The sequence below is a fragment of the Podarcis filfolensis genome (assembly GCF_964270895.1).
Source record: "Podarcis filfolensis genome assembly, chromosome: 1".
NCBI lineage: Eukaryota > Metazoa > Chordata > Lepidosauria > Squamata > Lacertidae > Podarcis > Podarcis filfolensis.
The window spans coordinates 57,970,342-57,990,795 of record NC_139604.1 but is presented as its reverse complement, the minus strand read 5'-3'; the positions used below and the strand labels follow the sequence as shown (position 1 = coordinate 57,990,795).

At 43.0% G+C, this 20,454-nt stretch overlaps 1 protein-coding gene across 1 annotated transcript in view; it reads left to right on the top strand.

Annotated features, from left to right (window-relative positions):
- Positions 1-19,766, top strand: part of LOC310749611 (uncharacterized protein) — a 44,185-nt gene extending 24,419 nt beyond the window's left edge. The window contains exons 16-25 of the mRNA XM_083586877.1: positions 192-278; positions 9,069-9,239; positions 9,987-10,160; positions 11,453-11,623; positions 13,372-13,542; positions 15,366-15,536; positions 16,525-16,695; positions 17,654-17,824; positions 18,443-18,613; positions 19,383-19,766. Coding sequence (XP_083443003.1) covers positions 192-278; positions 9,069-9,239; positions 9,987-10,160; positions 11,453-11,623; positions 13,372-13,542; positions 15,366-15,536; positions 16,525-16,695; positions 17,654-17,824; positions 18,443-18,613; positions 19,383-19,470 — 1,546 coding nt within the window. The 3' untranslated portion in view covers positions 19,471-19,766. The remainder of the gene's footprint in view (positions 1-191; positions 279-9,068; positions 9,240-9,986; positions 10,161-11,452; positions 11,624-13,371; positions 13,543-15,365; positions 15,537-16,524; positions 16,696-17,653; positions 17,825-18,442; positions 18,614-19,382) is intronic.
- Positions 19,767-20,454: the final 688 nt, after the last annotated feature.

Below are 20,454 nucleotides of genomic sequence, written 5' to 3'. Positions count from 1 at the left end.
CTACATTTCTTGGAAAGAAGTAGCGACAGTTAAACTTCTTTCAAACCAGTTTAAAGTTTGTAGTGCAATCACTAAAACTGCTTTTTTCTCTCCCAAAACAGAAAGGGTACCATAACCAATAAGCATATTTTGTCCATTATGCTCATTTTATATTAGAAAACAGAACATAACGAACTTTTCTACCTTTTTAGGCCCGATCAGAAAACACAGGAGCGTTCAGCAGTTTACCTTCTCTGTCAAGCACTGAAAGATCCAAACAACAAAATCAGGAAACTGGAGTAAGTCACAGCTGTTTTCCCTGCCTTGTTACTTGTTTGACTCTATTGAATCAGACACACTCAGCTAATGTGTGTCTTATTGAGGTTCAGGTACTTCCACAGCAGTGCCTCAATGGGTCCCAGGGCAGCCCCACATTGTCAGAGGTTTGCTGAATAACTGGCAAGTGGAAATGTCTGAGGTCATGAAAGTTTTGGGAGGCTACGGAGGACTCTATATTAGATCTCACCATCAGCTCCTTTCTCTGGCAATATTCAAATGATCAAGTGCGAAACAGATCTGTCGGCAAGATGTATGTTGAGCTTTATGATTCCTGCATTATGTGAGGTGGAACTACACAGATGACCCTTGGGGTGCCTTCCAACTGTACAGTTCAATGATTCTGTGAGAGTTGCACCCAGCCCCTCTTTAGGGAAAGCTTAAATTAATACAGTGGTACCTTGGTTCTCGAACTTAATCCATTCTGGGAGTCCCTTCAACTCCTGAAGCTGTTCAAAAACCAAGGTTCAGCTTCCGATTGGCTGCAGGAACTTCCTGCACTCAATCGGAAGCTGTAGAAGTCAAGTCGGAAGTTAGACTTCCGGTGCAGCGCGACTCTCTCCGCAAGCGGGGATTTTACCGCGAGGTGAATCCCGAGCTATTTTGGATAAAAAGGGGTGCTACAGGGCGCAGTGGCCCCCAATATTAACCTCTGTGGGATACCAGAGGGTCAGGTTCCCAGCGAAGCCAGGAGCAACTCGCACGGCCGTCAGGTAACTCCAAAAGGGGCGAAGAGAACGGCGGAGCGGGCAGCGGGCTAAGGGAAGCCATTTTCTATATCCAAATAGCGAAGCCCCGAGCTTGCAAGAGGAGCGCTACATTCTCAAATATAAGAACTCCGAGCCCAATTGGACTATAAATTTGTTATAATTTGGTTAAGGAAGGTATCGGAGGCTAATAAAAAAACTTCGGAGTTCAACTGTCATCTGGAATCAACACAGACGCAGCGCAGCGTGCAGAGCTGGAAAGAGAAAGTGAGTTGCCGCTTGCGGTTACTGTTTCCCTTCTCTCCCAAAGTTTTCAAAAAAGTAACTTTCTGGGTAGCTACAAGTGTCATATGCTTGTAGAATTAAAAAGGGAGAGCAGATGGTGATGATTTGAACTTTCTTAGACCTCGATAACATCGAAAAGTAAACAGAGGAAAGGAGAGATTTGTTACTTTCACTTCCCGAGAGCAAAGAACAAAGGCTTTGGAGACAAAAGACGAAAGGAACTTCAGACGCCATTATTAGTGTTTGACTACGCAGCAGCAGAATATTGAGGGGGGTAAAGAGACTGGAAACTTTTTCTGCTGACCCCATTTATTATTAAAAAGGAACTTAGTTAACCTGTCATCTAAGTCATATAATACTGGATTCTTCTCCCCCTCTTTTTATTCTCTTTTTTTCTATAAATTGGCTCCCTGAAGACGACAAATCACATAAACTCTAGTGGCGGAAAGGAGATATTACACTTTGGTTTTCAAGTCTTTTTTTTCTTTCTTCCTTTTTTTATGAGGAATATTGGAAAGGGATAAGTGCCTCTGAAGCTTAAATAAATTGGTTTCCATATAACTAACTAAAAACCCTTACCTCCCATTTTGTGTGACAAGTTTGATCTATATTGGAAGGAAACCTTAATTATTAATTGGAGCCAACCCCCGGAAACTTTCGAAGCTGGATTAGAATCTACCTCACTTCAGAACGCCTGTCCTGTCTGGAAAGACTGGATGTGACCTCTGTTATTTGTCTTCCTTTTCCTTCAAACGCATAAACATAATTTGGATTTAGCCTAATTGGTGGCAAGAAGATAAAAAACCCATCAGAGAACTCTGTTTGCAATATAATAGACGTAACCCTTCCCCCCCTCGGTGGAATAGCCTAATTGGTGGCAAGAAGATTAATTTGGGTTTTGCAGGATTTCTTTTTCTTTTATCAATATGTTTACTATTTGTTCACTATCTGCTTACTAATTTGTTCTCTACTTGGTATACCTGGCATATTTAGCTTATTGAAGTTTGGATTGTTAAGGTCGATATCTGATATAAGGTGTACTAAGTGAGTGAAATATATAAGTGAAAATGTCACATGCAGCAAAGAAGGGAGGTGACGGGGGGACGCCAGCAGAGAGGAAAGGGTCTAAACAAGAAACAGAGTTCAAAGCAGAGATATTAAAAATGTTTGCGGAAATAAAACAAAGTGAAAAAAACTTAGAATCAAAATTAGAATCTGTGGACAACAAGATTGGAAAAATGGACAAAAAAATTGATGAGACAGTTAATGAACTGAAAGGGCAAATAAGAGATGTTTCTAAGAGAACACATACATTGGAGGAAGGATATAAGAAGACGAAACAAGAAATGAAGGAAGTGAAGCGGGAAGAAGAGAGAATCAGAGTGGAGGTGATGGAACTAAACAAATCCCAAGAAGAAATTAAAGATTTGATTGCGATGAATGAACTTAGACAACGGGAGGTTAATTTGAGGTTAAGAGCTGTTCCGGAGATGCAGAATGAGAATATTAAAGAAAGATTGGTCTCTGAGTTAGCCCAATGGTTAGAGCTACCAACAGAAGAGGTTGCTAAGACAGTCCAAAATGCCTTCAGAATGAGGGTAAAAACACCTAAAACAAAGAAATTTCCAGGAGACTGTCTAATTACCTTTAAGGATAGAGAGATGAGGAATTTGGTTCTACAGAAGAACAGAGAGAAAAGACTGTATATAGACGGAAGCTACATCATCATCTTTAAAGATATACCAATAAGAATATTGAAACGAAGAGACCCATATAAACCATTGGTACAGATTCTGAAGAAGAATAATATTGAATTTAGGTGGGAATTTCCGGAGGGAATCTCCTTTTTCTATAAAACCAAAAAACGAAGATTGACGAGTCCAGAAGAAACAGGGAAATTTTTGAGGAGGTACAAAGAACTTAAAACAGAGGAAGAGACATTGGAAGAAGTTAAAGGTCCAGGAAGAGGCGCAAGTGCTAAGGATGAATTGGAAGAAGAGAAAGAAGATAAGACGGAAGAGGAAGAGGAGGAAGAAAGAGAAGAGGAAGAAGAATCGGCGGAATTATAAAAGACTGGAAAGACAAATAAACTTTATTTAATTGAAATCAAAATGGCACTAAAGTTGTGGAGTTGGAATATTAACGGCATAAATGAGAAAAAAAAACGGAATAAAATTGAACAAATTTTAAAAAAGAAAAAATTGGACATCATATGCTTACAAGAGACACATGTGGCGAAGAAACATAAGAAAATTTTGATTAATAAGAGATTAGGGAACGAATTCATATCATCAGATAAAGAGAAAAAAAGAGGAGTAGTTCTATACATTCAAAATAAAATCGAAACACAGCAAATTTTTAAAGACGAAGAAGGAAGAATTATAGCAGTTAGGATTAAATGGCAAGGCGAAAATTTGATAATAGTCGGGATCTATGCACCTAATGGAAATAAGACTGATTTTTATAAGAAATTGGAAGAAATGTTATTTGAACATATGGATCAGAAAATTATTGTAATGGGAGATATGAACGCGGTGGTATCATTGGAGATGGATAGGCTTAGAGATGGTATGAGTAAAGAAGGAAAATTACCAAAAACATTTTTCTCAATGGTGAAAAACTACAATCTGATAGATATCTGGAGACTCAGACACCCATTGGACAAACAGTTCACCTATTTTTCGGAACCAAATCAGTCGTTGTCAAGAATAGATCAAATATGGGTCTCGAACGACTTGACTCCAAGAATTCTTCAAATTGAGATACAACCAAGAGTAATTTCGGACCACAATCCAATAAAAATGGAATTGAAAGGATTTGAGGAAAGAACCTTTAGATGGAGAATTAACGACTACCTTTTAGATGATCAAAAAACTGTTGAAAAAGCACGAAAGAAGTTAACGGATTATTTTGTGGATAATTGCAACAAAGGAACGAAGATGAGCGTAGTCTGGGACGCAAGCAAGGCAGTGCTAAGAGGTTTTTTTATTCAACAGAACGCATTGAAGAATAAGAATAGAGAAAAAAGGAAAAAAGAAATCTTAAAACAAATAATGGACAATGAACAAAAACTCATTAAAAAACCAAACAACATAAAAATAAGACAGGAGATTAAGGTTTTACAATCACAGTTCGCAATGATTATAAACAAAGAAATAGAATTGAATATTAAAAGACTAAGACAAAAGAACTTTGAATATGCAAATAAATCTGGCAAATGGCTTGCGTGGCAAATTAAGAAAAGGAAAGAGCAAAATACGATTAATAAAATCATAATAAATGGAGAGGAAGTGGATAATCCGAAGGAAATCAGGAAAGGATTCACGGACTACTATAGACAATTATACAAAAACAGAGAAAGAAATAATATGAGGAAAATAGAGCGTTTTTTGAAAGAAAAAAAGGTGCAAAAGATCCCGACAGAAAAGAAAGACCAACTGAATGCCCCAATAGGAGAGGAGGAGTTAAAAGAAGTCATAAAGGAATTGAAGAGAGGGAAAGCACCAGGTCCAGATGGCTTTACAGCAGGGTACTATAAAGAAATGAGAGAGGTACTAATGTTACCATTAAAAGAAGTTATGAATAATATCTTAAAGGAAAGAGACATCCCAGAGACTTGGAAAGAAGCATATATTACGTTGATTCCCAAACAGGACTCAGATTTATTACAAGTTAAAAATTATAGGCCTATTTCACTACTCAACGTAGACTATAAAATATTCGCAGGGATTTTAGCGAATAGATTGAAAAAAATATTGCAAGAAATTATTCATAAAGATCAAGCGGGTTTTCTTCCAGGCAGGCAGTTGAAAGATAATATAAGGAGTGTAATAAATATTTTGGAATATCTGTCTGCCAGGAATGAAAAACAAGCTATGTTAATGTTCGTTGACGCAGAAAAGGCCTTTGATAATATCGCTTGGGATTTCATGTTGCAAAACTTAGAGTTTATGGATGTGGGAACTGAGTTCTGTAATGGAATAAAGGCAATTTATACAGAGCAGAAAGCAAAGTTAATTATAAATAATGTAACTACAGAAGACATAAAAATAACAAAAGGTACTAGACAGGGATGCCCACTCTCTCCGCTACTATTTATAATGGTCCTGGAGGTTTTCCTGAGTTCAATAAGACAAAATAAATTAATAAAAGGGATAACAGTTGGTCAGAATGAATACAAAGTTAAGGCCTTTGCAGACGATTTGGTAATTACAACGGAAGAACCATTAGAAAGCGTGAAAGAGGTTTTGAATGAAATCGAGAAGTTTGGCAATTTGGCAGGGTTTAGACTAAATAAGAAGAAAACAAAAATAATTACAAAAAATATGGATCAAGGTATGATAGAAATAATGCAACAAAGTACAGAGATAGAGGTGACAAAAAAGGTTAAATATCTAGGAATTTGGCTAACCCCTAAAAATATTGATTTGTATCAGAATAATTATACACCTGTCTGGAATGGAATAAGGAAAGATCTTGACGTGTGGAGGAGAATGAAACTATCCTTTTGGGGAAGAATTTCCACGATAAAGATGAGTGTTCTCCCGAAGATGCTGTTTCTGTTCCAAACTATCCCCATATTAAAGGGGGTAACAATTTTTAGTGAGTGGCAAAGAGTGCTCTCAAGATATATCTGGCAGGGCAAGAAGCCGCGAATCAAATATAAGTTGTTAACGGATGCAAAGGAGAGAGGCGGTTTTGCCCTGCCGGATCTGAAATTGTATTACGAAGCAGCAGGTCTCTGCTGGTTGAGAGAATGGATAAAATTAGAGAACAGTCAGCTATTAGATTTAGAAGGCTTCGACAACAGATTCGGGTGGCACGCGTACTTATGGTGTGAAAAGAGGAAAATTCATAAAGGTTTTGGGAATCACATATTTAGGGGTCCACTATTGGAAATATGGGACAGGTATAAAAATTTGTTAGAGCCAAAAGTTCCACACTGGTTGTCACCACTAGAGGTAATGACTGTAAAGAAAATAAGTATGAGAAGTAATTGGATTACATATGGTGAATTGACAATTAAGGAAGGAGGAAAATGGAAATTAAGGCCATATGAACAAGTTAAAGAACATGTTAATGATTGGTTGCATTACTTTCAAGTTAATGAGATGTTTAAAAAAGATGTTAAAGAAAGGGGCTATGCAGAAAAAGATTCAAGGTTTCAAATAGAGGTGATAAATAACGAGTGCAAAATCTTATCGAAAATGTATAAAATTTTGTTAGAATGGAATTTGAAAGATGAAGAAGTCAAATCAGTGATGATACAATGGGCCAGAGATATTGGGTATAATATACAGTTTGAGGATTGGGAAAGACTGTGGAATCAGAACTTAAAATTTACCGCATGTACAGTACTAAAAGAAAACGTAATGAAAATGTTTTACAGATGGTACATCACCCCGGTAAAACTCGCAAGAATGTATAAGACGTGCAATAGGTGTTGGAAGTGCAAAGAAAAGGAGGGCACGTTTTACCACATGTGGTGGGAATGTAGGAAAGTAAAGGGTTTTTGGGAGATGATTTACAACGAAATGAAAAAGATGTTAAAATATACATTTGCCAAAAAACCAGAGATCTTTCTTTTAGGAATTACAGGGAATGAAATAAGAAGGAAAGACTGTAAACTTTTTCAATATGCGGCCACAGCAGCAAGAACCCTACTAGCCCAGAAATGGAAACAAGAAGAAATTCCGACTTTAGAAGAATGGAGACTGAAGTTGACAGATTATTCTGAATTGGATAGATTAACTGGAAAAATTAGATACCTTAAAGACCAAAACTTTATCGAGGATTGGGGAAAATTCGGTGAATATCTGAAAAGAATATGTAATGTGCAAACAACGCTAGCGGGATTTCAAGAAGCACTGTAAAAGTTGAGATATATTGTTAAAAAGCAATAGAGGCGGGAGGGAAGATTAATGGCAATATAAACAGAGAAATGCGGATTTGAGATGTAATTACGGATGATTATCAGAGAAGTTGAAGGAAGTCAAAAAGGAATCAAATGTATGGAAATTTGTACAATTTGTATTATTGTTTTGGAAAATGAATAAAAATATTTAAAAGACAGGAAGTTAGGCTTTTGAAAAACGTTCGCAAACTGGAACACTTACTTCCAGGTTTGCGACGTTCGGGAGTTGATTTGTTCGGGAGCCAAGCCGCTCGACAACCAAGGTACAGTGGTACCTCCGTTTACGAACTTAATTCATCCCAGAAGTCCGTTCTTACACCGAAAGCGTTCTTAAACTGAGGCACGCTTTCCCTAATGAGGCCTCCTGCTGCCGGTGCCCTTCCACCGTTCGGCTTCCGTTTGGCTTTCAGGACAAAGTTTGCTAGCTGGAACACCTACTTCCAGTTTTGCGGAGTTCGTTCCCCGAATTGTTCGTTAACAGGACTGTTCTTAGACCAAGGTACAACTGTACTAACAATTAAGTGTTTCAGAGTTTCCTTCACATGTCAGTCATCACATGTCAGGAGGGTCAGGCTTCTCCATTCTCATGTGCCACAGGCCTCTGGTGGGTGTGAGCAGTGATCATTCTTTCTCTCCACCTTAGACTTTGAAGGTGGGTGGAGATAATTCTCACAACTATATGGAGATCCCATACATTCTCTGGCTCCAAGCTTGGGAGGTCAGCCAGGGATTGCTTTCTTGCTGAGGCACCCTGATTGCGGAGCAGCAAAGTTGGCAGGCTCCCTGCTGGCCTTTCCTCCAGAAATCATTAGCAAGGTGCTTCCTTAGCCACTCCAGCACCCAACACACCTTTAATACTACAGAAAGTCATCTACTCTTTTTGGCTTGGCTAGCAAGACCCGACAAAAATGTTGCTCTCTTGGCAGAGGGGAGAGAAGGCCACTGGAAAGACCAGGTGGACCCAGGGGGAGAGGAAGGGGGTGAGGTGGGTGCGGGCTGCCCCGGGTGTCACCACTGAGGGGGGGTGACAAAATGCCAGGCGGGGCCTGAGCCACGTGTCTCTCCACGCTGTCCAAACGATCCGCCCGCTGTCTCCCCCCAGCTGTAAGGTGGCTGAGTGGGAGGAGGCAGGCAGACTCTGGAGGCCCCACGGTGCACCCCACCCCTCTGGGTGGCTCACCCCGCCACTGGGCACACCGCCCCAGGCACCCGAGTGGCTTCCTCCACCACTGGGTGGACCAACACACCCCAAGTGCCAAGGTAGCTGTTAATGTGAAGGTCCATCTCTCTCTGTGTTTTCAGTACAGTAGGAGAGGAGAACCTGTGGCCCTTCTGGATATTGCTGGATTTTAGCTCTCATCAGCCCCAGCAAGCCTGACCCCAGGGGTCTGAGATGATGAGAGTTCCTGCCCAACAACATCCGAAGGGCCACAGCTTAGCCTCCCGTGCAGGACAGAATTAGAAGTTGCTTGCTTCCTAAGCCAGTTATTTACACCTGGGTTCCATTTCCCCATATCTGTTGGTCTTTAGCATCCTCCTCAAATGCCCTCCATTTGCCTATGGCAACTTCCAAGAGCATTTCTGTGGATCCCAGAGAAAGAGTTTGCTAATTTAGTGGGAAGATTAAAAGCTGTTGTGCTTTGAACCACCTAAGGAGAAAAACACAGGAGAAAAAGAAAAGCTCCAGATGCAGAATGTTTTACACATGTTCAGGTGGCCTGTGCGTAATCAGCATCTGCTGCATCATTGAGATGATGGAGAAGAATCAGCCATGTTTATGAGGATTTATCCAAAGGATACTCAGGGAAAGAGCTGGCCAATGGAGCTGTTTCTGTCTCATTTTGCAGGCTTAACGGATGCCAGCTCACAGACGATTGCTGTGCAGATCTTTCCACTGTTCTCTCAACAAGCCAGAAGTTGGTAGAACTGGACTTGCAGGCAGCCATTCTGAAGGAATCAGGAGCCAGGCTGCTATGTGAAGGGCTGAGTCATCCCAACTGCATGCTAGAAAAACTGGGGTAAGCTGGAAAAAAAGCTTCTTCTGCCTAAGCATTCCCAGTGGAACATAAAGGCATTGAGGGTGCACGACGTCAGTTGTCTTCAGGTGTGCAAAATTACTCAGGGGTTTTGCTGTTTTAAAAAACAACCACAGCACAATTTCTCCCTCTTGGACAAAAGACTCTTTTGGAGAGATTTCAAAATTTTAAACTAGAACATGAAGCTTAAGGGCCTACTATCTCTCAGGTGTGTGCTTGTCAGTATCTCCCTTTCTTGTGGTCCCTCTTCTGTGTCTTGATTCACACTGCATCTGTGTGTATTCCTTCTATATACACACTGTGATGTATAATGCTGGGTATTGTTTGCCATATTCTATAATTCCTGCCATCACAGATCCTAACCTGAATTTCCCAGAACTCCACATGTAGAAAAGTGTGTATATACTGTATGTGTGTGTTTTTAATCAGTTTTAATCTGACTGACTTTTATCTCTTAGTCCAAAGCATCTTTCAACATTAAAGGCACCATTGTTTGAAAATGGATATTACTAAGTTCCCCAATGAATTAAATCATAACTATCCTCAGAGAAACTAACGATCACTATACCTAGTTAGGCAAGTGGGCCTAATTTGAAAAGGACACAAAATTCTCCTGTACTGGATCACACCTTCTTTTCCATGAGTCTTAGAAGAAGGGTGAGAAGCCATGTGATGTCATCTCGATCTCTGGCTCTTTCAACCACTCACCTCTTTTTTTTTACCTTTCAGACTGAAGGACTGTGGCCTGACCTCTGTTTCTGGCAGAGACCTTTCCACTGTTTTCAGTACCAGTCAGAAGCTGACAGAGCTGGAACTGGGTTGGAATGCTTTACTGGGAGATCAAGGAGTTCAGCTGCTGTGTGAGGGGTTGAAGCATCCGAACTGCAAGCTGCAGAGCTTGGGGTGAGGAGCACCATGCTGTCCCTTTCAGAACCAGATTGCCAAAGCCCAGAGCTGGTGGATCAGGTCTAGTGCTTTTTAATAAGCAGATGGTCTTAACAAGCAGGTGATCCAATTTTTTTAGGTCTTAGCCAGCACTCTAAGATGGACTCAAAAATAACACTGGGGGCCAAGGTGAATCAGGCAATGGTGGAACCATAAGCTCAAAGCTGCACCAGCTGCAGTTTTAATTTTGCTTTAAAAAATAGTTATTATACTGCTGTATCATAAAAATATATAATAGTAATTTGCAACAATATAAAACATAAAACCAAACAATAACATCATAGCAAGTTAAAGGCAAAAATATTTTAAAAATCAGCAAACCATTGTGGGGGGATGTACTCTTAATTGCCTGCATAGGCCTGGTGGAATAGAAAAGTTTCCCACAGGCTTTTAAAAGTTGGCACAGAAGTTGCCTGCTGAATCTTTATTGGCAGGGTGTTCCATAGGATCCGGCCAGTGACACTAAAGGCTCAGCTTTTCATTGTTGTCAAATGAGCCTCACCAACTCGGGGAATGACGAAAGGTTTCTGAACGTTCCTCAAGGGCAGTCACACACGGATCATCCTGCAGTAGTCTAAAGCAGGGTCATGTTTTGTGGCCCTCTCCAACGCACACTTACTTTTTAAAAGATTGAATGTTTGAGGCCTCAGAACTTTTTATTTTTAAATTTAGGAAGAGCATCATCATGGCATGAGTTGATGTCTTCTCATGCCCTCTGTTTCTCTTTCATGTTTTGCACTGCACAACCACCCAAAACTCTGCTCTGAACCCTCCAGAGCAGATTTTGGGGAGGGGGCTGCAAGGGGACAAAGAGAAATCAGAAGTCTCGCAGATCACCCACTGTGGTGCTGCAATCCCAAAAGTTTTTTTGTAGGATCCCCAAGACTCCCCCCTCCCAAATTAATTTGTCCATTAAAAAAAAAGTGTGTATTTTGCTGTGTTACTATTATGGCAAAAAAGTGAACTGCCACCCTCAGACCCAACTTTGATAGCAATTAATTGATCACAGTTATTGAAAATAGCACACAATAGCTGATAGGAAAGCCTTTGGGATAGCAAACTTGAGGACTGCAGTCTTCACTGTTCCCACACTCTGGCACATGGCATGGCGGGGGGAAGAGAGAGAGAGCACTGCAGTGCAACTGGGATGCAGCTCATCTTGGTTGCAGCTTGAAGTATGAAAGAAGCAGAGGCTCAGCAAGTGCCCCCCCCCAAAAGTAATAACAATTTTGCACACACTCCCTATGCAGGTTGGACAGCTGCAGTCTCTCAGCTGCCAGTTGTCAGGATCTCATCCCTGTTCTAAGTACCAGCCGGACTCTGATGAAGCTGAACCTGGAAAGCAACAAAGTGGGAGATGCAGGAGTGAAGCTGTTGTCTGAAGGACTAAGACATCCAAATTGCATACTGCAAACTTTATTGTAAGTGGGAGCCAAATTCCTTCCATGTGAAATCCTTGGGCAGCTTACTTTCAAGGAGTCCTGGGTAGATCAGGGGTCCTGCTGGACAACATAGTCTGGTCTCTTGGTTTCTGTAGAGCTGTAGGATCATTCATGCCTTTATTCTTCTTGATAAAACAAAGGATAACCCACCCTGCCTTTCTGAAAAGGAGGGATGAAAATCTGACAATATCGCAAACACTTATTATTTCTTCTTCCCTGCAAAGCAGAACCAGAGTAAACCAGCACTCTGTAGGAACAGACCTTCAGACTGGCCTCCATGTAATTTCCATTGAGGACCTTCTGTTCAGCTACAGTTGCATAAAGGTATTAGGAAATGTTTGATTTACCAGGAAGTTCAGGTGTGCATGCAATGTCAGGGTTTTCGACTCGTCTTCTAAACCTCTTGCAATTGCAAAATCCGTGTGTGAACATCCGGCTCACGGGTGTTTCCTCCATCCCATATATAACACCAGGCATGGAACTGGCCAGTTTGAAAAGGGAGAATCGGGAGCACATTGCTGCTTCTTCATTTCTAGCCGCTGGCAGAATTTAGCACTTTCTGGCACCAAAGGAAAAGCCTTCCTTTTCAGGTACAGTTTGAACAATCAGGGCTGCACAGGAGGACTCTGTTGACAGCAGGTGACTGACAGGTGGTGGGGTGGGGATGGAGGAGCATGGGATCCCGCTCCCTGGCCAGAGCCAGTTTCCCACCCGTGCCTTGGAGGGCGTGTATGTGATGAGGTCAGATGGAGGTGAGCTGAATGTCCAAACCAGCTCTCTATATCAGGAATCCTCACCCTTTCTCCTTTATTGCTGTGGTCTTATCACCTCCATGACAGAATAATTTCTCACATGCCTAAAAGAATTCTCTGGGACCAGAGCCGAGAACTCAGTGATGGGTGAGGACAGGGAGAGTGAGGCTTTGGCTGGGTACACCTTAACCATCTTAAAGAACAGCCAGGTGGCTCTTTTTCTCAAGTCGTGTTGAAGCTGGTTTGGGAGGAAATGCATCAAAACATAGCCTTTAATAGTATCGCTGCAGCATAGATATGGATCGTGGGTTGCAGCTAACTGGACACAGAGTAAACAGGAGTGCCCAGCCTTTGCTGCAGTGAATATCATGTTATAGGTGAGGCCCTGGCTGAAGGGTCTCAACCTGAGTTTTACATCAGAACTGTTAAGTTGTGGGTTGACATAGCAGACGACACAACGATTTCTCCAAAGCAGCTCTTTATTTTTGTAAGCTGGAACAGGACTGAACTGAGGAGCTCAGTCAGCCTGCTTATATAGAGCTCCAGAACAATGTAACTGTTGCCATTTTCTAAAACTATCCAATCACTGAACGTCACTTTTCGATCCTTCATTTGCATACAAAACTATCCAATCACTGAACGTCACTTTTCGATCCTTCATTTGCATAACTATCTACAGTATCCCCCTGCTGGCCCAGGGTGAGAACTTCAGTACATAACAAGAACCATCCACAGATCACGGTATAAATGCAGCTCAGCTATAGAGGCAGACAGCCCTCCTTTCATCACCCACCAATTATAGGCTGCATCAGCTGTAAAGTGAAGAAATTCACTGACGTGATCACTGCAATTTAGAGTGGAAGGGCTGTTGTTTCACAACATATCTTCTCGATATCAGAGGGTGAAATAGAAGGGGCCTGTAGAAGTGAGTGAGGCATGTTTGCACTTGTTGGATCTGTTTGTTTTCTCTTACAGACTGGACACAAATGAGCTCAGCCCTGCCTGTTGTGGGGATTTCAGCTCCATTCTCAGCACCAGCCAGACATTGACGGAACTGGCACTAGAATATAATGGACTGGAAGATGCTGGAGTGAGGCTGCTCTGTGAGGGGCTGAAGCAGCCCAGCTGCAAGCTGCAAAAACTGAGGTGAGCAGCGGCTGGGATTTGTGCTGCGGAGTTCCATGATCTGGTGTATTGCAGAATGATTGCAGAATACAAAGAAATGTCTGCTCTTAAGGGAAATGAAAAGAGGTGATTCCCTTTTGCACAACAGCAGCATCCTTGATCCAGCATATTGGGGAGAAGATTAATATATTTGCATGCAGGAACAAATAGCTGTATCTTTTAAAGTATCAGAAAGAATATGAACATAGGTCCCCCCCCAAAAATATATACCATATTTTTCGCTCTATAAGACGCACCAGACCATAAGACGCATCTAGTTTTTGGAGGAGGAAAACAAGAAAAAAAATATTTCGAATCTCAGAAGCCAGAACAGCAAGAGGGATCACTGTGCAGTGAAAGCAGCAATCCCTCTTGCTGTTCTGGCTTCTGGGATAGCTGCGCAGCCTTCATTTGCTCCATAAGACGCGCACACATTCCCCCTTACTTTTTCGGAGGGAAAAAGTGAGTCTTATAGAGCAAAAAATACGGTATATATTTTAAAGTTGCTTGATAAACATAGCAGAAGAGGAAAGGCAAAGGAAGGAATGTAGGGAAAGGAGAGGAATAACCTGAAGGTAAGGAGGAGGGGAAATGGATCATGACCCAGCACTCCTGAGGGCCTTCAGAGATGCTGCTTGCTCTCTGTGGCTGATCCGACTGGCTTTGCAGATCTCTCAGCCATTTCTGTCACTTCTAGGGGGCCACACTTTGTCATGGGCACTGTAGTCTAAGGTTACCAGATTTTTTTCAATGAATCTGGGGACACTTTTCAACTTCAGTAGGAATGATAGGATTTTGTATGGGGACTGATTTGTAAATCTGGGGACTGTCCCCAGGAAACGGGGACATCTGGTAACCTTACTGTAGTCTCCCTGCAGGTTTCTCATCATGGATCTGTTGTGCTTACTGACATGCTTGTCTTCTTTCTCCACCCACCCACAAATGAGGATGGACCAGTAGAGCCAACCAGTTTTCACCTGCTTGCTGCTCTTGATTTCCTACCCCTCCTAAAACGTCTGGCAGCAGGACTGTGACCATAGGAAGAAGGCAGAGTTGTTCTGAGAGCCTTTGCATCACATACAGAGTGGCATTCGTACACACAAACCCAGCACACATGGCACAAGGTGATCTGCATGAAAACCTAAAGGGAATCTAGGTTTTCTGAGCAGAACTGATTGCTGCTGCACTTGCCTTGGGGCAGGAAAGGGCCCTAGCTCTATGTCGAAGGGAGGGAACTATCCTTGCTGAACTACAAGTCCCACCATCCTTGCCGTGTTTGCTGGGCCTGATGGGAGTTGTAGTTCAGCAGCATCTAGAGAGCCAACGGTTCATCACCCTTGGTGTAAGCTGCCATCCCCTTGCATCAGGTGGGTCCCGTGTACCTCTGCACCATTCAGCAGCACACAAATGAAGGTAGAGTCAGGTAGCTGAAAAAGTCCCAGAGGTGAGTGTTGGCTCTTAAGAACATGAAAGATAAACTTTCTCATGCATTTGAAAGGACAGGCCTGGAAACATGAAATAGACAACAAAGTCTGGCCAGTTATAATTGACTATTGAGACCACGCAGAGGGGTGTGAATAGGAGCAGGCTGTGTGCTTGTGAGTGAACCAGAACCGCATACGCAAACCAAAATCCTTCCTCAGAGTGCCTGCACAGCTGCAATGTTACTTTGAGTCCTTCAAGACTCCTTCATCCTGACAGTGGCTAGGAATAAAGGCTTCAGGGTTTTCTAGCAAGCAGAAGCTGTTTGTGGAGGAAAACATAAACGGGAGAGGTTTTTCTTTCATATTTTCTTTCTCACACAGGCTGGCCCGATGTAATATTACAGCTGCTTCTTGTGAAGATCTCTCTTCTGCCCTCGCAGTCAGACAGACTCTGACAGAGCTGGTGGTGGAATGTAACGAGCTTCGAGATCCAGGGGTGAAGCTTCTGTGCAGAGGTCTCAAGCATCCGCACTGCAAGCTGCAGCTCCTCAAGCAAGTAATCGGCTGGATCCCTCAGGGGTTGGATAGCATATTTGGAGCCCAGGTTCCCCCCCCCCCAATGAGAGTGAAGGGACCCTAGAAATGCTGTACCCCAAGCAGGAGCCAGACCGACCCTTTTGTACAGTCAAGCCTGTTGAGGCATCACTTGTTTCTGTTCGGAATCATAGTATTCCAAGATCCCTTCCTAAATTTTGATTCCTTCACCTTAACTATTCATAGGGTATTAACAGGTTGTCCCTCACCCCCACCCCAGCCAAAAAAATTGACTTACATTTCATGCCATCAAGTGCTGAGAATAGGGTCAGCAACCTTTTTCAGCCGTCCACCTTCCCTCAGACCATGTGGTGGGCCGGACTATATTTTGGAAGAAAAAAAAAGAACGAATTCCTATCCCCCACAAATAACCCAGAGATGCATTTTAAATAAAAGGACACATTCTACTCATGTAAAAACATGCTGATTCTCGGACCATCTGCGGGCTGGATTGAGAAGGCGATTGGGCCATATCCGACCCCCGGGCCTTAGGTTGCCTACCCCTGACTGAGAGTGTCACTACACCTCTTCTCTGCCTGAGTTTCAGAGTGAGAAGTTTCTGCACCTCCAGGAAACTCTTTGAGGAACATAGAAGCCCGTTTTTGCTCATTGAGTGGGTTCAGTAGCAGCTACCGTCAGCTGAGGCATGACCAAGAAAGCCCTTGTCATCCAGTTTGTTACATAGGGGCTGCAGGATACTGCTGCATGTGACAGGAATTGTTTGCATTTGAAGAAAGTTGCGAGGTGATCTGAAGAAACGGGAGAAGGGTCTTTACACTTCAAGCCATCCCCTTAAAACCCTGTTCTTCCATGCCCTGCTGGAATCCAGTTCTACAGAGTGATTAGATGTGGTACAAACTTGCAAACGGGATGGAGGAATGTAGAGGGACTCTTCTAGCTTTGGTGTGAACATAACACAGCCAATGTTTTGTTTTTTCTCCTGTAGCTTGTACAATTGTGATCTCACTGCTGCCTGCTGTGCAGATCTTGCCTCTGTCCTCAGCAGCAACCAGACGCTGACCGAACTCTTCCTGGGAGGTAACCAGCTTGGGGATTCCGGTGTGCAGCTGCTGTGTGAGGGACTGAAACATCCAGAGTGCCCGTTGCAGAAATTGTGGTAAGGAAGAACTCGGTTCCTTCAGGCTCAGATTATGAGCACAGTGTTTGTGGGTCCGGAATTGTGTTCTGTTGCATATGAGGGAGCAATCTACCGTATTTTTCGCTCTATAAGACACACTTTTTTCCTTCTAAAAAGTAAGGGGAAATGTGTGTGTGTCTTATGGAGTGAATGCAGGCTCTGCAGCTATCCCAGAAGCCAGAACAGCGAGAGGGAGCGCTGCGCAGCGTTCCCTCTTGCTGTTCCAGCTTCTGGGATTCAGAATATTTTTCTTCTTGTTTTCCTCCTCCAAAAACTAGGTGCATCTTATGGCCTGGTGCGTCTTATAGAGCGATAAATACAGTAGTTTTCATGGGGGGGAATCCCTCCCTTATCCATCCATCCATTCATACCACTCTCTCTCGTTTTCATTTTTATATGTCTTTATATGTGCATTTTCATAATTGCAAAAGTACACATGCCCTAGCCAAAGGAGGCCCCCACTCCAGGCTAATTTCTCCTGTGTTTTCCATCCCTCTAAGTAGACTTTACCTCTTCCCTTGCCCACCCCATTCCTCCCCTCCCACCTCCAATCTACGGTCCATCCCTCGACAACGATACGTGGAGGCATTCAACACAGCGCTGTGGAAATCACATTTCAGCTTCCTAGATGGACTGATCCCCTTCTTCTTCCTCCACACCCTGCTCTGGGGGCTCTCTTAACTTCTCCTTGAGCCAATTTGGGGTGGGGGTGTTGCAGAGGGAGTGCCAGGCAAGGAGAGAGGAGAAAGGTGCATTGCACCAGCAGGACTTCTTCGTTAAAAGCTGCCCAATATCTCCTGCCCTTTTGGTGTCTTTCCCAAGGAAACTCCTCCACCCACCCAATTCAGTCTTGGTGGTCTCACCATAAACCACAGGGGCTCCCTCTTCTACCCCTCCCGAAACCCATGGTCACACGAGGTGCACTTGTGTCCTGCAGCTTGTGTATCACTGAAATCACAGCAGCAGGTTGGGGAGAGATCTGTTCTGCCCTCAGCACAAACCAGATGCTGGAAGACATTGATTTATGGAACAATCCATTGGGAGATTCAGGAATGAGGCTGCTGTGTGAGGCTCTGAAACACCCAGGCTGCAAGCTTCAGGTTTTGTCGTAAGTAAGAAATCTTCCTATCTACACAGTTTTTTTTAATCTGTTTTTGAATAATTCAGTTTTTCAAAAACAAAAATATTGTCAGGAAATGAGCAGTGGATGCTTAACAGAAGGTAACAGTGAGAAGAACATGGAAATATGATGAAGCTTTTCCTTCCAACAAAGAGTGAGGACTAATAACTTTTCTCTTTTCAACCCCCCGAAACCCCAACAAAGCCTGAAAGCTGAAATTCTCAATAGGTAGCTTTTCATAGCAAATTCTGTTCTATGAACAAATGTAACAGCACTGAAACACAATGAGGAAAGTGCAATGAATTTGACTAGTTATGAAATTTGGATCACTGTGAGTATAGGCGGCTCTCGGTGTATGACCACGGATGTGCACACCACTTTCAGACCCGGAAGAGGATGTAACAGGGGGGGCTCATGCGCACTCCACCAACAACGGTGACGCGCATGAAGATGTGGGATGCAACCCCAGCACAAATTGGGGTTTGCCTGTAATATATCACGAGTTCTCCCGAACTGTTGTCACCCTCATGCTTTGTGGAGTTGTATTTACAAGTAAGGAACAAGTCAACAGCCCCTCCCATCCTAGCTGTTTGGGTTTTTTTTCAGGTTATGGAATTGCGAATTCACCTCGGCTTCCTGCAGGGATCTCTGCTCTGCTCTCAGCACCAACCAGAGTCTGAAGAAGCTGCAGCTGGGGGGTAACAAACTGGGAGATTCTGGAGTGAAGATGCTCTGTGAAGGACTGAAAGACCCAAGCTGTGGACTGGAGGCAATTGAGTAAGTTGCAGGCAGCTTCCTTGCTGTGCAATGTTCATTTGAGGAGCTGTGTGGTTGCCTAAGGTAGGCTCCCAGGGGCAGAGATGCCCCTGCCTTTTAAAGGGGAAAGTTAAGAAAACAAGGCAGGAGAAGAACCAAGGGAGCCAGTGTGACAATGAAACTGTGAGTAGAAGCGGGCATTGGGACTTGTTCTGAGAAGCACCAAGGAGTCGTCCTATAGAATTCCAGTGAGCATAGGTGTGTTTGCATGCATAGGCAGTTTAGTTGTTTAAATAAGGAAGGAAATGAATGAAGAATAAAGCCCAGTGGAAGCTTAAATGACTGTAAGGAGCCTGATAAGGCCCATTAGTCATCTCTGTACTTTTGACTTTCTCTCCATGTAATTGGAGTGGGGGGTGGGGAGTGTACACAGTATATCAGGAGGCTAAAAAGATTTGCCATTTTAGCAAATACCTGTGAAAGTGGTATGTTAGAATAGAATAGTATGTCTTAAGAAATCATTCTTAGCAACCTCAGCGGGTTTAAATGTCACAGTTTCTGTCCTGCAGAACCTTCCCTAGAAACTAATTCCGGAGGACGAGAGGAGTTCCTCCCCCAGGAAACGTTCAGCACCACCATGCAAACTTGCATATTAAAGTGGGAAGCAGAGACCTCGAAACTGCCTTTTTAAAAAAATATCACTTAAGTTTTGTAGTGTGTATAAGTTGTGCATAGTCTTTGTTGCCATGTATAGGAGGCAACAGAATGTTTCTTTCTCTTCCATTCACAGACTCGATGTTGACGAGTTATCTGAAGACACGGTGAGAGAGCTTAGTAGTGTGAAAAGGATTAAGCCTGACCTGGTTATAGACACATAGGAGCCGTTATGATGACAGAGGACAGGAATGGTCATGGATGGAGTACCTGGATAGCTCTGTTGGGAACTGGGATTCCGCCGAACCACTTCAATCACTGGGAAGCAACAAAACCAACCTTCAGGCCATACTGAGAATCGGGAGTTGAAGCAGCAGCCAGAACGGGAAGGAAAAGAACCTCTTGCCCATTATAGGATTTCACACATCCGCAATACTGCCCTGCCCAGTTTCCGCAGCCAGTTTTACTTACTGGTGTAGGACTGTTTGCTGAACAAATAATAAATTTCTGCCCTGTTTGTTAACCCGTTTATTCTGTTGCTGGTTGGTTGATGTGAATGTGAGTGTTCCATGAATTATGCTCTTCTCAACAGAATTGTGTTTTTTTTATTGTGTTTCACATTTCATTTGTATGCCTTGGTTTCTCCTGGGTTTTTCTTCCCCTCTAAAGGCTGAAGCTTCGCCCTTTGCTCTATTTTATCACGTCTTGGTTGCCTTAGTGCACCAGGATACATGCTCTGTCTTATCCACACACCAAACACACTGGAATCGGGATGCGTCATACATTAGCTACATCTTGCTTACATTAGATTCTTGTGAAGGGGGACCAGCTTCCCCATTTCACTTCATGCTGTAAAAATATACAGACAGAAATCCTATTCACCAGCTTTTATTTCTGGCAAGAATTAGTCTCCTCTCCAGTCAAGCTTTTGGCTTTATCATAAAGCAGTACTTGCTCCAGTCCCATGGACTGGGATTCACCCCACCTAGATTGCATATAAGAGGCATTTTTTGACCTAAAAACCCACTAAAGATGAAAATGCAGGTTTGTACTGGTCACCTGAGGGGATCCGCCCTCCTAAGGGAAGAATAGAGGAAAGATCCTGCTTCATTAATCACAGCTTTGAGTCCAGCACAGAGCAAGCATGCCTGTGTGTCCATCTTCCAGTCTGCTTCCACCTTCCTCACACACAACTCTGGCTATTGTTC